The sequence below is a fragment of the Molothrus aeneus genome, chromosome Z (assembly GCF_037042795.1).
Source record: "Molothrus aeneus isolate 106 chromosome Z, BPBGC_Maene_1.0, whole genome shotgun sequence".
NCBI lineage: Eukaryota > Metazoa > Chordata > Aves > Passeriformes > Icteridae > Molothrus > Molothrus aeneus.
Window position 1 is genome coordinate 62,578,520 of NC_089680.1, and position 23,283 is coordinate 62,601,802.

Genomic DNA, 23,283 nt, shown 5'->3' on the forward strand with positions numbered 1-23,283 from the left:
GGCAAGAAGATATTTTTAATGAATAATTTTTTTCTTTTGATTTCTGCCTTACCCCTGCCCAAAATCAAAGATCACTAAGGGTTGCACAGCAGCAGTTTTATCAAGCAGCTCTGGACATTCTCTGATATTTTCCTTCACATTTTGTCAGACAAGGCAGAGAAGGAAGGTCTGCAGTGGAAGGAGAGGAGTAGCTGTTCAAGCAGTTGTGTGGAAGGATCCATATGAGGATCCAGAAAGAGGTCTGGGGGAAAGAGCTGCTGTATTCCTGGCTGCAGGAGCTATTGAAGATGCTGGAGGGCTGTTCCCTCTTCCCTGTACAGTGATGCTTTTGCCTTCTTCCTGAGGTGCATCTGCTCTTTTTGTTCTGACCATATGTGAGCAGGTACAGACAACAAATTGAAAATAAAGCATTTACTTCTTGTTAAGTATCATATTTCTGAATGTTTCTCTATTCACGCTTTGTGCTAATGTCAGATTTGAATGTAAACTCTCAAACCTAAAAACTTGTCTGTACTTCCTCCATTCAATATCCTGTTTGGTGAATGATAGCTTTTTCAGTCAAAGTCAAAAGATACATTTTGATAATGTGCTAGAAATGTTTTCCTTAGATCTGATGACAGTATCAAGACTTGCTAAGATTTTACTTAGTTTTGTTTCAAGTAATAAATCACTACTATCTTTTGTTAGATATTTCCCTGTAATATTTAGGAGTTAGCTAAAGTAGTGCATTTATTTTCAGTTCAAATGTCACCGAAAACAAAGGTCACAATGGATCATATAACAAAAATTATATCTGAAATTTTGAAACTGTTGTTTATAATGAAATTTGAATGTCAAATGAGGGAGAAATATTATAACTTAATTCAGAATATGTCCATTATCTCTTGAAGAGAACATATATAAACAGTCTATCATTAAAAATACTCTTGTCAATGCCACCATTTGGCTGTTGAAATCTAAACCATACATGGGGCTTGGCACATGCCTGAAACATATCTCTCTGTTACTTGATTTTCGCTAGGGTTCCCTAGAATTCAGTAAAATCTGTTGCTTAAAGCTTTGGGAAAAGAAAAATAAGAAACACGGGTTGTAGGACAGAAAATGAAGTAGCTGCATCTGTGCAGGATTTGTGCAATTTAGTACTCTTGTTTTGCATTATAAAGATGGCAGGAATGGTCCAGGAGGCTTCCAACACAGTTGACACACACTGATGTGTGTGACACAAAGTTAGTTACAAGAATAGCTGAGAGATGTGGTTGAAGTTTTACCACAGTCAGAGAACACCTGACGTGATGTGCCCAGGAAGGCTGGAGGTGGTGAAAACATGGCCTCAACCAAAGCCTTATCACAGAGGGTGCCTGTGGGACTACATTATTCAGGGGGCTCAAGAGGGTCTTGGGAGTAAACACAGCATGTTAGATAAGATGAAATGTGAACAGGGACACAAAATTGGTTCAGTTGAATGTTTCAGGTTGGGGAACATCTGGAATCCTCATTTGTTCAGGCCCTTTCATGCAGCTATATACAATTTAATTTTAATTCCTTCATCAGCTCATCACCCACACAGTGGCTAACAAAACCACCTCAATCTAATGAAAAAGCAGACAATGTTATAGCTGTCACAAATTTATGAGGTAGAATGACTAGTTCAGTCCAGAATTAGATTCAGTGCATAACTCCTACATGTGCATTCTAACCTCATGATTTTTATTAGACAGCATAAGACCTTGCTTGATGTGAAAGGTATTTTCTTTCCTTAGTTTGAAGAGTTAGGAATAATGTTGTACTCATTTAGAATCCAGAAACAAGCTTAGTAGTTTAAAAGATAGATAATCTATCAGCAATGACTGGCAGAACAATATTTCCTGTGTGTTTTGCTTTCTAGTCATGTATTTGCAGCTACAGATTTGCATTATATCATTTTTATTATGATTTTTAAGCTGCATTTGACATAAATTAGAACGTCATATAGGTTTATTACTGCTCTGTAATAAAGATTTGATTAAAACAGCTTGATTTTTATAGCTCTTCTTCACCATTAATATTGTAAATTCTTTACTACACTTAAGGGATATATTGGGGTTTAGCCAGATACTTCTGTGAAAGTATACCACAGTGCTCAGTTGTGATGGTCAAGAAAACAAAATCAATATTTTATGAGAGTTACTAGGCAAGAAATAGATACCAAACTACTGAATATCCACTTGCCACAACAGCAATCTGTAGCCAGGCCACCATTGGTGCACAGCTCTGATTCCTCCCAAAAGAAGAATCAAGATGAAACAGGTTTGGAGAGGGGGCAGCAAGGATGATAAAAGATAATAAACGGTTTCTGTGTGAATGGGATACTTGATAAATGATTAATCTGGGGAAAAAAATTACTTCAGAAAGTATCTTGAAAACCATGACTGGTATGAAGAGGATGGGTGGGAACTGAGGGTTCAGTGCTTCTCTCTGCAATGGGAAAGTATGAGGAGTCACATTCAAAACAAACAGAAGGAAGTGTTTCCCTCTGCAGCAAGGAGAAAGAGGTGAAGAAGCTGAAAGAAATCAGCAGGCAAGTTGGTAGGAGAAATCCCATTAAGAGTTACAGAGCATGTAGAAATCACAAATATGCAGAAAGTCCATGAGCAGAGGATAATTGTTAGCTGAAGAAGTCCTAGGGGAAAGCAATATACACATTTGATGTGCTTTCCCTGTCTTATAGCCCCTATTTATGACACTGGTAAGGATCAAACAGAGGTCTAGATGAACCTGTCTAGGTTTAGGGATCAAGTAAATCTTTCTTATTAGAAAGGGTTTATTTCCTTATTTAAAGAATTTTAAACTCACAGCAACTTTCGTGAAATCATAAATATGTATCTGAGGAAACCTCATGAATTAAGTTGGTAGGCTTTCATATGTTAAGACGCATAAAAGGGAATCACTTTTTGAAAGTGTTCTTTACATTATATCCTTCATTTTAATGACATTTTCTTTAAAATTTTCCCCTTACACTTCTACAGATCTTAAGAAGCCTGTAGGAACCTGAATGTCTACACCAATTTTGGATCTAATCATTCTCCAAGTTCTTTTTAAAATATCTGTTAAGCTTTCTGTCAAATTGTCATAGCATGGATAATAATGACATATGCTTTTTCCATATAATGTCTATATAAAGCATAAATGCACATTTCCACTGTAGCATTAGCAAAGACATAACATTTTCATTTCTGCATCCTTGCAGTTAGAAAAATGTCAGATATAATTACTAAATCATTAACCATTAAATGAAAAGTTCCTAATTGTTTTTAAATTACTTTATTTCTTTTAAGTACCATATAAAAATTACCTGTGGTAAACAATGCTAGGAGATAATTTCTGTAACATACTGTAACAGTAAATGACAGTATTCTATGCCCTCTTATTCTGTACTGCATACAACTTGGTTTTCAGGACAATTCAGCATTGTTTTTGTAACAAGTCTGGTGATAAAGTGCTTGAGAAGCTTGTTAGAAAAAGAACAAAGCATACATAAGTACAGCTCTAGTGGGTAAAGGTCAGATTGCCAGCCTCTAAGAGGCTACTAGCAATAAATTTCTGTTAGAAAATTAAATCTTTTGGGACAGCCCAATGATTCCTGAGTTAATGTTCAGACAGGTAAATTCCTAATGCTTCAAGAATGACATAAAAGTGCTTATAGTTCTTATAATTGCACAGTGTTGAAATGAGGCTTAGAAATTTGTCCCAAGCACACCTTGTAATAAGGTTAAGCTGAAGCATTGCCCTCCTTTGTACTAATATAGCTATAGAAATTTTCAGGTATAGGGTTGTTATTCAGAGACAGTGGAATTTTCTCATTTGATTTAGGAATACTAATCACATCAGTTTGCAATAGCATTGATGCTGCTCCGTCACCATATCCTCCTCTAATCCTCTCTGTAATGTGTTTCAGTAATACTCCATTGCCTGTCCAGCTTCTCTGTCCCCCTGCAAAGTAGAGAAAGGCTTCAAACACTTCTCTTTCCCCAATGAAACTTCTTTAAGTATTTGCCGTCATGTCCCATGAGCAGCCAGTACTGAGTTCATTGCTAATTGCTATTTTAATATTTTGTTTCATATCAGTGAGGTGGGTGGAAGATTTTATCATTAAATGGGCAGCATCCACTCTGAAAGCACTATTTTGCAGTTGTACGATATTGAAACAAATACCTGTCTCTGTGTACTGGCTCTTTCTTTATTATGCCTCAGAAAATAGAAATAAGTATGGTGCTGGTAGTTTCATTGCCACACAGTCTTAATTTAATGCATCTTTAAATAAGCAAAGACAGTTGTAATTACCTTAGCATGAGTTGTGTATGCCAACTCTGAAGTCCCTACCTATAAAATGTCCTAGTGCCACTGTAAGAATTAATATAACCATTGTTCTTAAGACAAAAGATGTGACTTTTGCCCCATGTTACTCTGCAAGCTGAAACCTGAATCCAGGATCAATCTCCATAATTTTGTCAGGTTCAAATACTGAAGTTTCACTTCAGAGTCAATGGAAATTCTTAGTTATCTCAGTCATTAGATCTTTCTTTTCTTTGCCTCACTCTTTCTCCATTCTCTCAGCCAAACCAAATTCCCTAGTGTTAAAAAGCAAGCAAAAACCTGCTGACTCCCCATCATATTTTTTACCTCACTGAACTCTTTGCTAGCTGATTTTCTGGCTCCAACTTCACCTTTATCAATCTCCACAGACCATCTTTGGTCCAATCCTGTGTTTGAGCGATCTGACAAGATAAGCACGCAATCTCTGGTTCAGAAACCTCACAGGTTTGCTGGAAAAGAATGTCTGTTTGTGTGTGTGTGTGTGTGTGTGTGTGTGTACATGTGTGTGTGTCTACATTCTTAATATATACATTAATATTTACAAAACACATGTATGTATTTTACCCAAAAACTTAGGAAACCAAGAGACAAAAGCAATCTCATGGATTAGCCAGCCTAGCAGAAGCTTTCCACATGTGTGATAGTGTAAGATGTTTAAAAGTTGATACATATTCTCAGCCTTGCCCATTCTGGGCCCATCAGAGCTAATGCGCATGCAGAACAGTTTTGAGTTTGTGTATTCATCATTACCAAGGGTGGACAGAATATTTTTCATGCACCTTAATGATAAGGAAAGGAAGGGATGTAGGCATATGTAGGAGCTAATGTAAATATGGTGGTGGGGGTTAGGAGTCAAAATACTTTATGTGTCAAAAACATTTAAGTAAGTAACTAAACCTATGTTATTGCTAGGCACTAAAATAAAAATTAAGATGTTCATATGAAAAGGTTGTTCATCTGTGTGAATATCAAGAGGGCACAGCAAAGAAGTAGTCCCCAGATTTGTTAATATTTGACTTTTGGTTAAAGTTACCAGCTTTTAATTATGATGAAAACAATGCAGCTGCTTTTTTCTGTGGGACAAAGGTTTGTGTTTATGAAAAGTTATATGCACTACAGTACAGCAGTTTTGGTGGGAAACAGAGACAAAACTCCGGTTTCTTTAGGAAAATGCTATTGTTGATTATTTGCAATATATTTCAACTGTATATAGATTTCTCACAGTTGCCCAATAAACACACTGCTTTCATTCTTTGGAGCTTAACAGTTTCTCCTGTGTTCTCAAGATCTTTCCAGCTTAGTACAGTGTTTCTTTTGATGGATTGGTTTTCCTGAGTCAAACTTAAGAACTCAGAGCATCTTATCACACTTTGACCAGCTCGCTTTCTCAGGGGCAAAGCAGAGAGGAGACAAAAAGCCCATCAAGGCTTGTGCCTTGTTAAAGTTAAATCCAGGTTCTCAAGGGATTTGTTTTTCTTTTGGCGTCAGATTAGATGTTCAAACCAAGCGGTGTTGTGGGGCCATGGGTGAGTGCCCAGTGAACCCTTAACAAGGCTAATCCCACAGCAGCACATTCCAAGCAGCTAATGGGTGCGAGGGCTCTGCTGGCTCTCCCTCTGCTCGCTGTGCTGTGGGCAGAGCGAGTGCCGTGCGCGGGGCCAGGCACAAACGCGTTATCAGCGGTGACCGGGCGCGGCGAAACGGGGGCAGCAGGGCTTGCTCCGGGACAACCTCAAATGCCAAGGAAATGATACCCAGGTAAAGGAAAGAGAGAAAGAAAATGTTCTTGGTGAGATTTTGCAGCAAGGTTAATAAAAAGAGAGACTCACCTGGAGAGCTAAACTGAATAAACCAAATTCAAGTATGGTGTGTACCTTATGAATTCCCTATGGACTTTAAATTATCTCATTAACCATTACTGAAGGAGTCTTTGAAGAGAAAGAGAAGATAAGCTTCTTGCTCTACTAGTCTCGAAAATACTTTGCTATATTCTTCTAAACTTTTTATTACTTTACTAATTTGCTTTATGAGTGAGAATTTAGTGCAGACAGTTTAGTTATTAATATATTGATTTCCTGAAGTTATTCTGTTATGATGACTCTACAGCAAGTAGTATAATTTATTATATCTCTGAGCTTTATAGTTCATTGCAAATTCTATCTGTTGCAGAAAGATAACTGGCATGGGGCAGTGCAACCAGATGCTTTCTTTTAAATTTGGAAGGACAAGAAATTATGAGATTAGTAAATCACATATTTTGTCATCATAACTCTGCCGGATAGGAGAGTACATTGTCTGAGATCCAAAAGCTGGAAAGTATCTTTTTCTGATGTGAATAAAGATTTTAAACCTGACTATTATTTTTACAATATTAACTTTGAGGAAGCGTGATGAAAATTCCAACACATTTTTTTTTTGTTATTAACTTTTTTTTTAATGTAGCTGTGTTTCTTTTCCACTTGCAAAAAAAATGAGAAAGAGTAGGAAAATAAATTTTAAATGTCAGTTTCTTGCATTTTGAAATCTTGCTTTTATATCCAGTGAAAAAATTTCAGTGAAGTACCTGATACAGCATCTTTTCATACTGGAACTTGAGATAATTTAGCTAGTGACCACCTTTAGAAAAGACACATTACTTCTATGTAGCCAGGAAATTCACCATGGCAAATTGTTTGCAGAAAAGGATGAAAACAGTAATATATTTAATAAAGGATATTCAGAAGTTATAATAAATTAAATCTCAAGGCAGTCTCTCTTAGGTGAAGTATAACTCTTATAGCTTTCAGAATTTCTATTTAACTATACTTTGTTCAAACAAAATATATCTTGCCCAACCTTCTATAACACATTAACCTTCTGTTTGCTACCATGGGAAAACCCAGTAAAATACAGTTTTATTTAAGTTTGGGGTTTTTTTCCTGACTGTGAAAGTAAGCCTAGGTATCTGCTATTCCTACAAGATATTAAGTCCAGCAGATTTTTCAAATAAAAATGTATGTAGACTAAATATAAAATATTGCTAAATAGCAGCTGTAACCACTGGATCCAGCAAGGAATTATTTTCTCTGTAAAAAGCAGAAGAATAAATTCTATATACTGGGACTGGTAAGTAGTAGACACAGCTAGAAATTCTTGGGATGTTATTTTATAGTTTGTGCTAGTGACATTCACCAACTCCAAGAATTTCTTTACTTCACAGTAATTTTCACATTTTTCAGAAGCAGACGGTTCTGGTTTTAAACATGGAAAACAGGATACAGATTAAGTGGGCAAGAAGATAACATTTGACAGTCATGTAACATTAGTTAGTTAAAGTAATATGTAGGTATTACCTTTATATCCTAACTGATGTTAGTAAAAACGAACATCAGTTAGTTACAAAGGCAATTTCAAAAGTTGTCTTTTCATAAAGGAAAAATGCTCATATTTCCTTTAAATTGTTTAGAGTTCATTTCACATTACTTAATTCTCAGATAATTTTTACCTAGTCCATAGTTTATAGTTCTGTTTATGCTGTGCAGTTAAGTGGGTAATTTTATTATTTAAATGTATTAAGTTAATCTGTTTTAAACAAATTTTCAAAGGAAAGCTTCAAATTTTCTTATTAAGTTCTATGTGTGTGAATGTTTTAGAGAGCTTGCCAGAGCTCATATTATATGGAGTGAGGATTTCCTAGATAATTAAAAATATTTCAGAGCTCTGAAATTCTCCCCTTTCTTGTTTTGCCTTTGTTCTTCTCTTTCCCCTTTTTCTTTCCTTCCCATCTCTCTGTTTGAAAAGACTTCTTTTGTATCTGACAATTAAGACTGTGTTGCAGGAAATTTCCTGCTTTTTTTGTGAATATGTGATGGAGGAGCTTGAGTGTTATGAACAACCATAGCTACTATTTTGGAGGTTACCTGCCAATCATCTGACTACATATGTTAAAATTTTTTGTGTCTTGTTTCAAAAACAGATTTTTTTAAGTGTCCACATAGAAACTGTAGTTTCTGCCTCTGTGTTAAACAGTACTCTCAGTGCTAGTGTAAAAATGTTTCAGGTAATTTTGTTGGTCTGGTTGTAGGTTTTTTTAATTAGAGCTGGCTTAGTTGTATCCCTGATATGGAAACAGAGGTGTTTTTAGTGAGTAAGTGTAGGGTTTTTTCTGCCATGCAGAAAGGTTTAGAGTTTGAGTTAATTCTTCTCCAGAGATTTCTTCCTCTGTTAGGAAAATATGGTAATAGCAAAGAAGTCATCTGGCTAGTGAAAAAGAAAAGAATATTAAAACCTTGTGTTGGTTGCTTAGTTCTAGAAGGGAAACATAGTTCTAGAAGGGAAACATAGTTCTAATGGAATGTTTGCCCTCTGCAAAATATGCACTGCTTATCTGAAGAGTCAGTGAAATTTCCTCTTCTGTTTAAAACTTTTCTACAGTTGTACTAAAGGTTGTATATAATACAAAAACAGAGCTCAAGGCATTTCCTTTCTCTTTTTTAGGCACAGAAATCATGGATAGAAAGAGCATTTTACAAGCGAGAATGTGTCCATATCATACCCAGCACCAAAGACCCCCATAGGTAATTGCATGTTACTTGTATGAAAAATGAAAGTTGGTTAAAAAATAAGTGACTCTATATATGTATGCATAGTATGGATACGGATATAAATATTTTGTAAACTTATTCAGAAGGTGTTTGAATTACATCTGCAGTGATGGATTCCTATGGGAACAATTTGTTTACATTTCAAAACTTATTTCATAAGAAAAAAAGATAAATCAAGGGTGGGTCAGCATCTGTGTTTAATTTCCTTATCTTCTTAGCTCAATATTCAGTGCACTGATATTTACCTAAATTGGATACATGACACACAACACTGTCAAAAGCAAATAGATGCATTAAACTAGCAATTTAAAATTTGTGCAAATCCATGCAAAAGCTGATTACTTGTCCTGATGTTACTTGAAGAAAAGAGATGTTCTTTAATTTCATTTTGTACATATTTAGAACAAAGCATGTTTTTTTTAAATACAGGAGAGTCCAAAGTAAACAAGACACAGGGAAAAAAAGGTAATATGTATACTTTGTTGCTTCCATATGTAAAGGCTTCAGGAAAGGGATCAGCAGAGCTGAAAAGGGGTTGGGTTCTTTTTGTAGTTTGTTTCCCTGTCCAGTTTATACACGCACATGACTCGGGTTTTCTGTTTGTTTAATGTCATAGGTGTTGCTGTGGGCGTCTAACAGGCCAACACATTGGACAGCCTCCAAGCGCCTCCGTTACTCAGAATGAGAAAAGTGAAACCAGGCTGGCTCGCAATGACATCCAGTCGGAGAAGTGGTCCATCAGCAAGCACACGCAGCTCAGCCCGACGGACGCCTTTGGAACCATTGAGTTCCAGGGAGGAGGCCACTCCAATAAAGCCATGGTAACCATGTCTTTCTCTTAGATAGATAATGCTGCTAGCTAAAAGTAAGCCTTCACAAAGAATGGACAATGCTCTTTCTTAACTTCATGCTAAAGTGTTATTGCCTGTATGACTGGAATGTATGTTTTTATGTATCACATGTCAAAGAGTGGGTGAACAAAATTAACTGTAAAAGCTGGAGTGCAGTGTAAGAGGAGCTACCTTTATGAAGGCTGAAGGCCTTAATGTGCTGCTGTCTTAATTTTATTCCAATGGCTACTCATCACTCTTTTTCTGAAGAGTTTTAGAATTCATCTATGATTTCCCATTCCTGGCTGTGTCTGTAAAGCTGACAGATTTTGAAAATACCAAATTCCCATTAATTTTCCTCCAGACGTTTATAGGAGATACATGTGTGTAGGAAGTATAGGTTCATATTTCAGTGAAATAAGAGGCTCCAGGAAGTGTCTAATCTAGGAACTACAAAATCTCTTGATCAAGAAGTTACTCCATCCCTGTGGAGCGGTACCAAAGTGCATTGATCTGAAGGCTTTGCTCCGCTAACTTGGAGATACGTTTCCAGCACACACACTAACCCATGAGTGTATTTCTTCTATGTAATATTACATGAAAGGAACAATCTCTCTGACTCTATCTAAACTGCAGAAACTGGATCTTTGGGAATGACAGAGGAGTATGTGCCTAGGACTTCATGGCCAATACACTGCTTTGGCTTTGAGGGCAGAAGCTGAGCTCCTGGGCACTTTGCAGAATAACCTGCCCAGCAATCCACTGTTTTCTGTGCATGAATTCTTCCCAACAGGTTACTCAGATCTGTCATAAAAAACAGAGAGTAGAAACAGTGAAAATTTCAGGTATTATGCTAGCGAGGGCAAAGTATTTTCCTCAGATGTGTACAGAAGTGCTGGAGTTGGAGTGACTTTTCAAGTGGATGGTTCTGTTTGTGCAGATGGATTGCTTATTTGAGAGAAGCTAGAAAGCACTCCTGCACCAAGAAACAGAAAATTAGGTAATTTCTCTGAGTATCACAGTCATCATATGTTCAATTTATAACCAATCACCTAAAAATCTGCAAGGCCAGAGGTCCAAAGATACAGTAATGAATGTTATTAACCTTATATCAATTCTTTGCATTGGATCAGTTTTATGAGAAGGGATAAGAGCTCTTTCAGTGATGTCCTTGAAGATTGCTATAAAGTAATAAACAGCCCTGCCCAGACAAAAGCAGTCTTGGAGAGCCAAGAAACATGAAGGTTTTATGGAAGCTGTTGACACCAATTCTTCTAGAGGATTTCTCATATTTGCTGGGATTCTGATGTCCTGTCATAGTGCCAGAAGAGACAGGACACGCTCTAAGTTTCATGCTGTGTGCTCAAAGTACAGTTGAAATGCAACTGAGGAGATAAAACTGGAAGTCAGCAAAAGGGAAAGAAAATCATTGTCACAGAATGCAGTCAGGAGTGAAACCATGAACAATTTAGAAAAAAGAAAAAAAGAGAATGGAAAAAGAGACTTAAACTCTCAGAAAACAAAATAACAAGTTAAAACTTAGGGATAAAGACAATGCATTTATTGCTGGAAATTCTCCAGATTTATTGTGTCAGAATAAATTCTCCAGATTTATTTTGCCAGATTAAATAGAATCAAGAAGCTGCACATGCCATCTCTTTGTAATCATTAAACCCCACCTAAAACATGGGAATAAAACACATTCTCCATTCATTAAAAAAATCTTATAAAATCTCCTGAAATTTGATTATTCCACTGGTGGGAAAAGTGCTTCAAATTAAGCAATCCAGTAAATATCTCTCAAATGAGTTTTGTGATTGCTCTCCACCAGTGAGGAAAATGCCTTACATAAGACCAAAACACAAATAAGGAGGCAGCATAACAATTTAAATGGAAATGGATAAAATAATTTTGTTATAATGTGTTTGCCATAGAAGCAGCATGAAGATGTCCTTGTATTCATATTTCCATGCCCAAAAATTGTTTTAGGGTAGACTATGGTCAAAAAGTTGCCTAACTACTTTTGCTGTTTTATTAATAGAAAGTTAAACTCTACTTTTGCATTTCCTGGGTACTAGGATTTTCCCATAATAAAATAATAAAATTTAACAAATAAGGAAATTTAACAAATCCAAAGGTTTCTGTGGAAGCCAAGAATTTGCTCAACCAAAGGAACCTACCAGCTTTTTCAGCAGAGGAGGGAAAAAGGAGGTTTATTGATAAAATAAGGCTTGAAAAAAAATGAGCGAGTACATAGTAGCTCCTGGAAGTATTCTTGTTCAGCTGTACATTCTCAAACCCAAATGCAGAGAATCTGATCAGTGTAGATAAAGGAAGAAAGATAAAGGGGAGAAAACTTGATAAATAATTATAAAAATGTTGTTTTATACTATCAAGTATATATATATATATATATATATATATATATATATGGCTATCAAGTAACGCTATAGCGTGCAAGCTGGTTTTTGCTGGCAATCATGGTAAGTTTATATTTTACCTATTGGCTAATAAAATAACCTTACAAAGCATCAAGATTTGGCAAGATGACAAAATCAAGGAAATTCTCAAGGGGAAAAATTGGCATTAAATTTTCCATCTATTGCCTATTTTATTTCCTGAAATCGATGCCCCCACATTAAAATCACTAAGCTATGGAAACACCAAACTGAGCAGTATTTTCTTGGTCTGTGCTAACAGCAAAATTGTTAAATTGTTCTGAATTGGACTTCAGAGAATTGGGTGGGGTTTGTTAACAGGAACCATAAACTTAGATTTATAATTTGGAAACCAGGAGTCAATTAATGGAACAGACTAGTTCAGTGTAAAACTAACAGATAATTATTTTCTCAATTTGAAGTAACAGAATTAGATTTTAATACAAAATATATAGTAAGTACTTTCCATGATAAAATATTATATCAGTTGCCACCAGACAACAACAAACAGATCTTTAGCTGTGGAAATTTAATTTACATTGAAATTCTAACAGAATACATGGATTTGGAACAAAACAGCAAAGATATAGGTTTACATATTGTAAATAGAACTGACTGGCCATTAATTTCATTTCCACAGCCACACAGAACAAAAATTCCCAAACAGGATGACTTTTGATAATGCCATGGAGTTGTTAAAGTATCTTCAGTGTAGCTGCATTATCCTCCTTAAATCAATCATACAAATAGCTTAATAATTTGTGCAGGATATTATATAGAAACACATAGCTGAGTTTAGGTAAAACTGGTAAACAAGATCAGTTACTAAAAAGGCCTTTCCTTCCATTTCATGCAACCACAGATGATCCTGCAACAAGACTGTGGTATTTAGATCTCTGTCAATCTCATATTTTCTTTACAAGTGACTCATCTCATTAATATGCAAGAAATGCAATTAACAATTTTGCTTGTCTGCAATTATTTTAGTTTTATAGCAGATTTTCAAATTGAACAACTGTAAAAAGATGTGAGGGGCATGTGGATGTACATAAATTGTATTAATGGGTTTTGCAAATAAAATTGAGAAAAATACAGGAAAGCTAATAAAATATGATCTGCTTATGCTAGTCAGCTCTTTGCAGCTTTAAGTAACACACTTATCTAACTCTATACTAGCATTTTATTAAATCAGAAAGCAATTATCAAATTCATGTGAGTGATTCCATTCCAATTAAGGGCAATATTCTGAAAAATTTGAAAATGTATTCTGTTCATCAGTGTACCAATTAAAACATTATTGCTGAGATGCATTGTGCACCATGCTTTTGAGCAAACTAAACCTATTTTTTTTTAATACACTATCTGCCTGTAGATGCACACACACACACACACACACACACCCCCTCCCTTAATGTTCTCTTATTGACTGCTGGGCCTAGATTGTCTATAAACTTCTTTAAAGGATTGCTCTTTGCAGAACTAAAATTTCATCATGGTTTTTCAGAGTTAAATGTAAGATGGCTGTTTGAAAAGCCTTTGGTGAGTTAAATAGATTCCTCCTCACTGAATGCATTTCAATTATACATTTCATATGCAGAGTAAAATCCTAAAATAAGTTTGCAGCTGCAAAAGAAAGGAAGTTTACTTCAGTGTTATCTGCTTAACTTCTCTTATGGTGTAAGGAAACATGAAAGAGCATCATTAGGATTCCAATGAACATTAACAGTTACTTAAAAAAAGTTGCTAATATTCAGATCCTTAAAACTTTATTATTTGGAAGTCAGTCACAGAAAAAGGTATTTTTCTTGGTTTAAAATGCATTGAGTTTTATAAAAACTGTATAAATAGGATGCCAAAAGTCATCAGGACTTTTGAGAGGAAAAAAAAGATAATCATATAACTTGCATAAACCATGAAAAGACAGCAAACATTGTTTCTGTTATAGTAAATTACTTCTTAAAAAATATTTACAGAATTTAAAAGATGGTGTTCTACATCATCTTTTAGAAAGAAAAACCTTTATCCAAAGCCCATTTAAATCGATGAAGGTCCTTTCACTGATTGTTTAGTGGAACTAGGATTAGGCCTTAAGGCGTAAGCAGAATTAACTTAATAACTTATACAGAACCAATTTGGTTTCAGTCTAAGTAGCAAGGTTTTTGTTTAATTCAGTGAGAATTACATCTAATTTTTTTTTTTTCTTTGGTGAGGATCACGCTTTTGGGGCAACCCGTGGGCAACCAGTCTTTAATTTGAAGGCATATCTGTAGTGATAGAAACTTAAATAAGTTACCAAAAAGAAACACAGGAGCAATGTTAGAAATCAGATCACAAAATGTTGTCTGAATAGATTTACTTTCAGAAATACAACAAAATTCTGAGTCTCTTTAATTTATTCACAGATGCTCTCATCTGCAATCATTTACCAAGTACTTTAATGAGACAGCTGTGCTTAAGTAACAGAGTAGTAATTCTCTTTCTCAGAAACTTTGACTTTTGCCCTAGAGCACTGGAGTCAAACTTGGAAGTGTCTGGCCATTTGACTGGTGGTGGGCATGGGTTTGTTTTAGAGAACACTTGACAAAAAAAGTGAAACAAATGCACTCTTGCTGACTACCACCGTGCTGGTCTGGGATGAAATGGGCATTGCAGCTCCAGCTTGATGCTTTGTCCTTTCACGTTCTGTGTTGATGCCAGTCAGGCCAGTCTGTAGGTTTTGTGATTCAGAACTTTACTTTTGCTTCCTAACTTGCTCTGATTTGCCAATACATAAAAACTGAATTCTTGCATCCTGTCAATATACTTCTCCCATAAAGAAAGGGCTAAATCATTCCATATTAGAACCGGTAATTTCTACAGCTGACAGATACCCTAGGCATGGAATTTCATAGCACAACAGCATAGTGGTTTGGCTTAGATTCAAATTTTGTATCTTTATATCAAATTGTAACCTCCAGAGGCTATAGCAAGAGAATTCAGAAACAAAAGAAATACTCATTAACATTCTAAACAAAATCTGATAGGGATAAATATTCTATTACAAGATTGGAAGACAAGAATTGTTGTTACAGGCTAAAGTGGCCTTAAAGGTGTGATTTATAACTTAATGTAAACTTTTAAAAATAGGACAGAAGAATTCTCTTTTACTTACTAGCTAACATGTTAAGTAATGGCAAAAGAGTAAATTCAAGTATGCCAAAGTAAAAATTCCTTCTCTAAGAGAAGAAAAATTTTTCAAATAGCCATAAAAATTGAATGCTATGCACAAAAGAAAAATCATGTTTGGCATCCTTACCAAAAACTTCTAAACCACTAAATCTTATCTTACTTGATTTAAATTTTAATTTACATGAAAGAACCTTAGATATTTATTTTTCCTTAAATTTCCACTTTGTAAAGTAAAATTATACTAAGTGTAAAGGGGGTTTTCCTTTAGTATAAAAAGCATGCAGTTGCTTCTAATACAAATTGTCTACATTTCAGATAAATGCAAGAAAATACTTCTTTCTTAATCACTTTATAGATTTATATTTATTGGAATTCAGAGGTCTTCATGTATAAGAAGAGTAACACATAGACTTAAGAAGGTAGGGACAGTGAAATCACACATTCTGAGGTATTTTTAAAAAAATCTAAAGAATAAAAAAACGAAGAAAAAAGTAGTCACTGTCCAGATTAAATAATACACATCTGATGCCATTTGTGCCTTCATCTTAGCATCATCCCAGATGATGCAATGGCATGTTTTCAATATATTTTCAACATATGGTCATTGCCAGTATGAATTCACCTTAATTATCTTCTGAAGACTTGCAGTCTGTCTTCACCACAAAGCAGATCAAGGTACCAGTGATTCCATACCAGAGGCTCCGTAGTTTGACCAACAGAGTATTCATGTTTGCCCTATGGAGGATGCTGTCTGTGAATGCCTCCAGGTGCCCTTCGCAGCCTCAGATCTCCCTTAAGACATGAAAAAGGGAAAAAGGATCATTCTTCTTATTTCACACTCTCTGGTGTGTTAAAACTTTGACAACCCTCAAATCCCTTTTAATGTCTCAGTCTAGTCAGTGGGATCAGGTGCCATACAAGATTTTATTTCACACTGGAAATTGACCGAGTAGCTACTGAGGAGGCAGTTCATCTATATTAATGAGCTTGACAGACATGAACACTGTGTTTTTATGTCGAGTAGCTGTTGTGAGTTTCCCTGGCTGCTGCAGAGAACTGGTGCACTGGGGTAAATGTGCATTCCCAAGTTCTTAATCAGCTTTCGGTTTGGCTGGGCCCCCCCTCAACTAATTGTGCAAACAGGCTTCTGGTTCCAGAAATGTTACCAGCAGATGTTTACTGTGCAACAACCCATTCTTGCAAAAAATCCTGTTTATTAGCAGTTTCCTCTGGAAAAATGTCAGGTCCTTATTTCTTAATCAACTAGAAAGGAAACCACTTTACTATCATATGTTTTTTATTTTTTTTTTATTTTTATTGCTAAAAGATAATGAACTTTTGGCAAGAAATACTGATTAGACATGTCAAAAAGGGACAAAATTATTACATAATATGTATGGATATTATACTACCTGGCATGTTACAATAAACAAATTAGGACAAGTTATTCTGCAGGCTGAAGGCAAAGGCATGCACCTGATGCCTGTGCTGACAACCCATCAAGGGAACGACTGCTGAAGCTGCTCTATAGGTATTGATTCAATCAGAAGTTTGACAGACAAATGAGTGCTTTCTACAACCTATTTTATTTTATTAAGAGGGTCCTTCCAGATCTTAGCATACATAGAAAGATTTTTTCCTGTTTTTGCTATGTAACTGGAAATCAAAAAAGTTATCACGTGCCCTGTCACGGGTTTAGTGAAACAGCAACAGAAAGAGCAGGAGAAAGGCTTGTAACAGAGAGAGACATGTATTTGTGTGACACAATAGTGCTGTAAGAATTTTGAATGCAGTTGTTATCTTTGAGCACACACAGATAGGTATGATCTCCCCGGGCACAAATTGTTGCATGTGTAGCACAGAATGGCCAGCAACTGGAAAAGCACAAATTTGTTTCACAGCCCTTTTAGGATCTAGAGTTTTCTAAGGCAAGATCATGAAATTGCACATAGTTAGCATTCTTTCATCTGGAAAGTATCAGTTTAGTAGTTTTGCTCAGTTTAAACTTATGTGTGCTTGAAGAAATGGGGTTTTATCCATTATTTCTTACCTTTTGAGGGTTTGACTTCAGTAATTTGAAAATGAGGTATAAGTTAATACACAGTTGTGACCCTGACTACCTAGGTCACCTTTGGCAGACCTCTTATATTTTTGGTCCAGTTTTTGCATTTATAAATTATAAACATTAATCTTTCAAGCATTGCTAAGGATTTTAAAACAATTAATTTCTTAGTTTCCTAAACAAAGAAAATTGTCCAGCCTGTGAAGTGCAAGTGTTCCATTATTCCTTGTTTCTCAACTAGGAAACTAATCATCAAGGTAGTAAAGAGTTACTGGTTTTGTCATCAAAAAAGTGATCTCTTGGTCACAGATAATACGCATTAGAAACCAGTGGGTACAACCAATCTTCTTTTCTCTACTTTTTACTGTTGCTCTTGTTCCTGCAGTATGTACGTGTGTCTTTTGACACAAAGCCTGACCTTCTTCTGCATCTGATGACCAAAGAGTGGCAACTTGAGCTCCCCAAACTTCTCATCTCTGTGCACGGGGGGCTTCAGAATTTTGAACTTCAGCCAAAACTCAAACAAGTCTTTGGAAAAGGACTTATTAAGGCTGCAATGACAACTGGAGCATGGATATTCACTGGAGGAGTAAACACAGGTAAGAGCAACATTATAAAAAAAGCACAGTGGCATCTAAGAGACTTCATCACAAAAAAAAGGGGGGAAAAGTAGGAATTATGACATTAGAAAGCCATTCTATGTTTTATTTTATTAGTCATTTCTGTACTATGTGAAAACAAGAAAATGCAAATTTCATACCAACCAGGCAGCTGGTAGGTATAAAACAGAATAAAAGGTTCACTAAAGTATAAAAAGCACACTTGGGAGCTGAAAATCAAATCTCCTGCAAGGCAATTGTATTTGTATATTACCAAGGAAGACTTTATAAGATCAGCTGTAAGCTGCATGGAAGGACTACTTGTCAAAGTCCAACTCTTATTTACATAAAACCAAAACCACTTTCATCCAGAAAGGACACTTATTTTATTTAGTCAGGTAACCCAAAGTATTAAAGGAAAAAAGTTCTGGGTTTTGGATGCGGTGGGAAACTTCTTCCTTACTTGTAGAGAGTTCAACCTAATTTTTTGCTATTCCATTTTGATCAAGAGCAATATCTACCATTTCTTGTCAAAGAGCATCTGTGATACACCAAACACGTGTCCTAGGGACCCAAAACAGCAGCTGGCCCACCACTGCTAGCAGACAGCATGTACACTTTGGGAATAAGCTGCAAAACATAGATTCCTAGCCAGAAAATTGTGGCGTTGACATCTCAGTTACCCTCCCTAAAGGAGGCAGAAAGGGGGAGAGATTCAGGGAAAAGTCAAAAAAGTTCTGCTACAGACAATTGCAAAAAGTTTTGAGCTAGGACATGAACTTGCAAATTCTTATGTCATTCTCATTTGCTGCAGTAACAAAGCTATAATTTTTACTTTAGTAAGAGTGTATCTTCTTACTGTGTCTGAAAAACAATGTAATCATTCTATCATTAATTTTAGTGCATGGTGGATCAACTCCTACATGTTTGAATATAAATGCTTAATAGGAGTCTTGGACTTGGTATTCAGAGCACATCAAATTTAAAGCAGTACTGTTTTATCACAGCAGCACTACAAGTAGCACAGAATCATAGAATATGTTGAGTTGGAAGCAACCCATAAGGACCAAAGAGTCCAGCTCCTGGCCCTGCACAGGACAGCCCCAGGAATCACACCAGTGTCTGTGAATGTTGTCCAAAGAATTTTTGAATTCTGGCAGGCTTGGTGCCTGAAGAAAGCAAAGAGGCATAGATTTTGGAGTGTTAGATGAACAGACACAAATGTAATATGCCCCACATATCTTTAAAATAAAGAATAAAATCAGGTTAATTTTGATCTGTGCAATCTGGTGGTAATTATATTAGTTGTCAGATACTCTTGTCATAATGATGGCAAAGACAGATGTAAGCTTTATGTTAGAATAACATCAGAAGAATGTATGTGTTATACACTTAACGCAGTTGATTAGCAGAGCAAATGTAGAAATCGAAATATAGATTTTTTTTTAAAAAAGGACAGATGACAACACTTGGACTTGGTAAATGCACAACTGCTTCCTACCATTTTTCAAATCCTCATATTTGCAAATGCCAAAACAATCCAAATGAACCAGGAAAGTCATCATAAATGCTGTTGGAAAGAACTGTTTTTCCTAGACAAAACAATGTAGTTCAAGTGTCTCTCTGCTGTTTTAAAAACAAACAATTTAAAAAGAAATTTTTCAATGTCAGTACTCTCTGATTGTTGTTTTTAATTTCTGGAGGAAAGCTGTTGATTGCTCAATGACTAGGTTTTCAAACTGCATAGCTGAAAATTATTTGTGAAATCATAAAAACTGAGAATTTCTTGGTACAGTATCTTTTGTTGAAGATGAATATTAAAATTGAGTTTCTCTTAATGAAAATTATAACTGAAATGTGCTGAAATACTGATGTTGGACTGAGAATCAGTGACGTGGGAGAGACAGAGCATACCTGGCTATAAACATGACTGTTCTGAATATTCATGTCATGCTGAAAATTGATTATTCTAAACAAGAGAAATTTTTGCAGTCTGGGCAGATTTTCTGCTTTAAATCCTTTAGGCTGTTGGATAACAGCTTAGTTCATAGCTGATGGCAGGTACAGGGTTGGGATTTTTTAACCTTCCACCACAGGAAGAATACTAGACTCAAGGACACAGAGGATGTGTTAGGTTGTGGGGAGTTTTCTTACATTTACAGTCATTTAAAGTTCAGAAAACTAAAACCAAAATCCTAACAATTGTGTGACTGTAATTTCTATCCAGTCATCTTGAAATTGTAAAATTTAAACAACATGGAAACTCAGCAACTGAGAATCAGACAACGTCTGCAGCAAACCCACAGGTCTGCTTCAGTGCAGCTACATTCTAAAAATAGTTTTTAATAGATAGATTAAATTAATAATTAAAAATATTTAAATTAATAATTTAAAAGATTGTTTAATTTTAAAAAAAGGAGAAATGACACTTGTCCTTTGCACAGAGATACCACTGAAACACTGCCAAAGCTGGTCTGGGGTAAGCAAGAAGCCCTTGGAAGAACACTGGGAAGTAGCCATTCTCTCTGTACTAATTTCTGTTTTTTCACTGATTCCCAGGGCCGGTACTAATACTCTGCTGGAAGCTATCTCAGGTGACTGAGTTTGTTTGGAAAGAGTGGCAAAATAGCTTCATCACAGAGTAGCATAATGATGTTTTCACATTTCCATCCTTGATTGGGAGCCTTTGTGTATGAGCTGCACTTCTGAGGGAGTTGGGGGGTGGGGAGCGGGGAGCACAACTAATTCCTGTGCTTCTTTCTGTGCTTGGAAATACACAAATGCTTGCGTGCACATGTGAGCACAAGTGCAGACAAATAAGCAGCAGTGAACAGTCAGCATTTCCATTCTTCTTTCTAAAGCTGTGTATTTTTTCCTATTACTTCATTTAGTAGCTTTTGGATTCAATAAAATGGATTAATGGAAATTAATAAGAAATAGGACTGTGTTCATAGTTTTACTTAATTGTAAGGATAGGCACAGGTATTCCCTAAAATAAACAGGTCTATATAAAATCCATATGGTAATGAATGAAAAATACATAATTATGAATTTCTGTTTTATGCTCCTTCTTTGCCAGGGGTTATTCGGCATGTTGGAGATGCCCTGAAAGATCATGCCTCAAAATCTCGAGGGAAGATCTGCACCATCGGTATAGCTCCCTGGGGGATTGTGGAAAACCAAGAGGATCTGATTGGCAAAGATGTAAGACCTATATAGACATGGATGACCTCCAGTATCTATAAATCCTACAGTTATTTTTCCTGTCCTCTCCATCCCTCACTTAGCAATTTCTCTTAGAAATCTTATCTGCAGCAAAAAGTCAATATATACACAGGTTTTCCATTAGGATTGATGGCAGGTTTTGCCATGGCAGCATTAAAAATTCTGTACTGTATGTTATTTAAAAATAAATTATAAGGGCAATTCATTAAAAGCTATTCTTAAAAATATATCAAAGCTTCATCCTTAGAACTTTATGACCCCGGAAAGGTGCTTAAGAAAATACTGATTGCAAAACTTGAAATCTGGTTTATTTTCAAACAATACTATAATGCCTTGGTTTCATTTCAAATTCAAAAATTCAGGCTATCCTCCTTAGAATATATTCCCTCCATAAATTTTTATTGATGTAATTTTGAAAGGTCTTATTGGGTGTTGTAGATAAGAGCGACACTTCAAATAATTCACTTTCAGCCACTTTCTGAAGGACAGGATGGGTGTTTCTCCTCTTCTTTCACACCATTCTTCTCTTTTAAAATTGTAATACAGTAAGATTAACTCCTCAATTTTAAATATATGAATGGTTCATCTGCACTGGTTATTTGTTATCTGAAACTTTTCTGAATGCATTTTGTTCTTTCTTCTGGTTCATTCCTAAGAAATCTGCCTGAGAACTAGTGACTAACTAGTGAGTGGAAGAGATACAGTTTTAAATCTGCATAAAGAACTTCTTCCTAGTCTTCATTAGCCTAAAACATTCTTCTCTGTATGTTCTGTATCCATGTCCAAGTTGGGAAGGGGAAGAAGATTCTAATATCTTTTAAATCAGGGGAGTTACAATGAAATTATAAAGGAAATTATCCAACTGGAATTTATTGCAATCCACTATGAAAGTACAACTGTTGGGGGGAAGTGTATTAGCATGGAGTTTTGTGCTCTAATACCACCAAAAAAAAAGCATGATCAGACTTTGCCACAGTAATTCTGAGTCACCGATGAACTCTTCTGAGGTGCAGTGCAGAAGGTAATTAGCAGAAAAAGAAAATCACAAGGATGCATTGTATCTTCTTAAAGAAGTGTAATGTACACATTATTTTCAAATATATAGTCTTTAGTGATTAGGCATGGGGTTCTGGAAACATAGCAGGAACAAAGCTAAGAAAACCCTAAAATTAGCCATGAATTTCCAAACATTCCTATTTCTTTATTATTTTTTTCCTCCTGTTGCAAAGTTACCTCAGTTCTGAGGCAGTCACTGCCTGTTTAAGGGGATCTGGAGCCTTCTTTTGCAGAAAAAGCTAAAAAACCCCATGATTTCCCAGATGTTCCAGCCAAGTGGAGCAACTCCCCTGACTTCTGATTTCTTTAAGCAATGCTTTCCTCTAAATATCCTTCCAATTTATCAGGAAACCAAGAAGTTTTTTGGTAATTTTATTTTAAAATAAACAACTTTTTTTTAAAAAAAAGCCTTTCTGATTAAATCATAAAAGACTTAATACTTACTGTGATCATCAAATACAAAATGAAAAAAGTTCAATATAAAGTTACAACTTATTTGAGTAGGGTCTTCTATTAAGCCAGACACAAGTATGTCTGTAGGGTTACAATTACAGGGTCATCACTAAGACAAAAATATTTCAAACTATACCTCTGATAGACAATAGAAAATTTATTCTCTCAACCTCCTGGCCCCAAATAGTTTTATAAAAATATTGATCAATGGCATGATGTAATGCTGAAGCACTTCTGATTTTATCCATCTCTGATGCACATCTAATGATACTGCTTTATGCTTATTGAAATCAAATTTCATTTTCCATTTAATTACCTCATCAGGCTGTTTTATGAAGACTTTAGTCCAGTGAAATATTTGTAAGCTTTTTGCCCTCTAATTAATCACAAATCCCTCACACCTATGTCAAACAGAATATAACACAGCTTGAGGTAGGCCACTTAGGTCACTAAATCTTCTTAGTAAGAGCCTTCACAAAAATTACCTTTTCCTTCTCACTGTTTTCCCACGCTTCC

At 35.6% G+C, this 23,283-nt stretch overlaps 1 protein-coding gene across 3 annotated transcripts in view; it reads left to right on the forward strand.

Moving 5' to 3' along the window:
• The window catches only part of TRPM3 (transient receptor potential cation channel subfamily M member 3), a 385,669-nt gene that overhangs the window by 240,978 nt on the left and 121,408 nt on the right, over window positions 1–23,283 (forward strand). For all 3 annotated transcript variants that reach the window (XM_066568608.1, XM_066568609.1, XM_066568607.1), the window contains exons 2-5: window positions 8,830–8,909; window positions 9,553–9,757; window positions 17,820–18,033; window positions 21,113–21,237. In XM_066568608.1, the coding sequence (XP_066424705.1) occupies window positions 8,830–8,909; window positions 9,553–9,757; window positions 17,820–18,033; window positions 21,113–21,237 (624 nt within the window). The remainder of the gene's footprint in view (window positions 1–8,829; window positions 8,910–9,552; window positions 9,758–17,819; window positions 18,034–21,112; window positions 21,238–23,283) is intronic.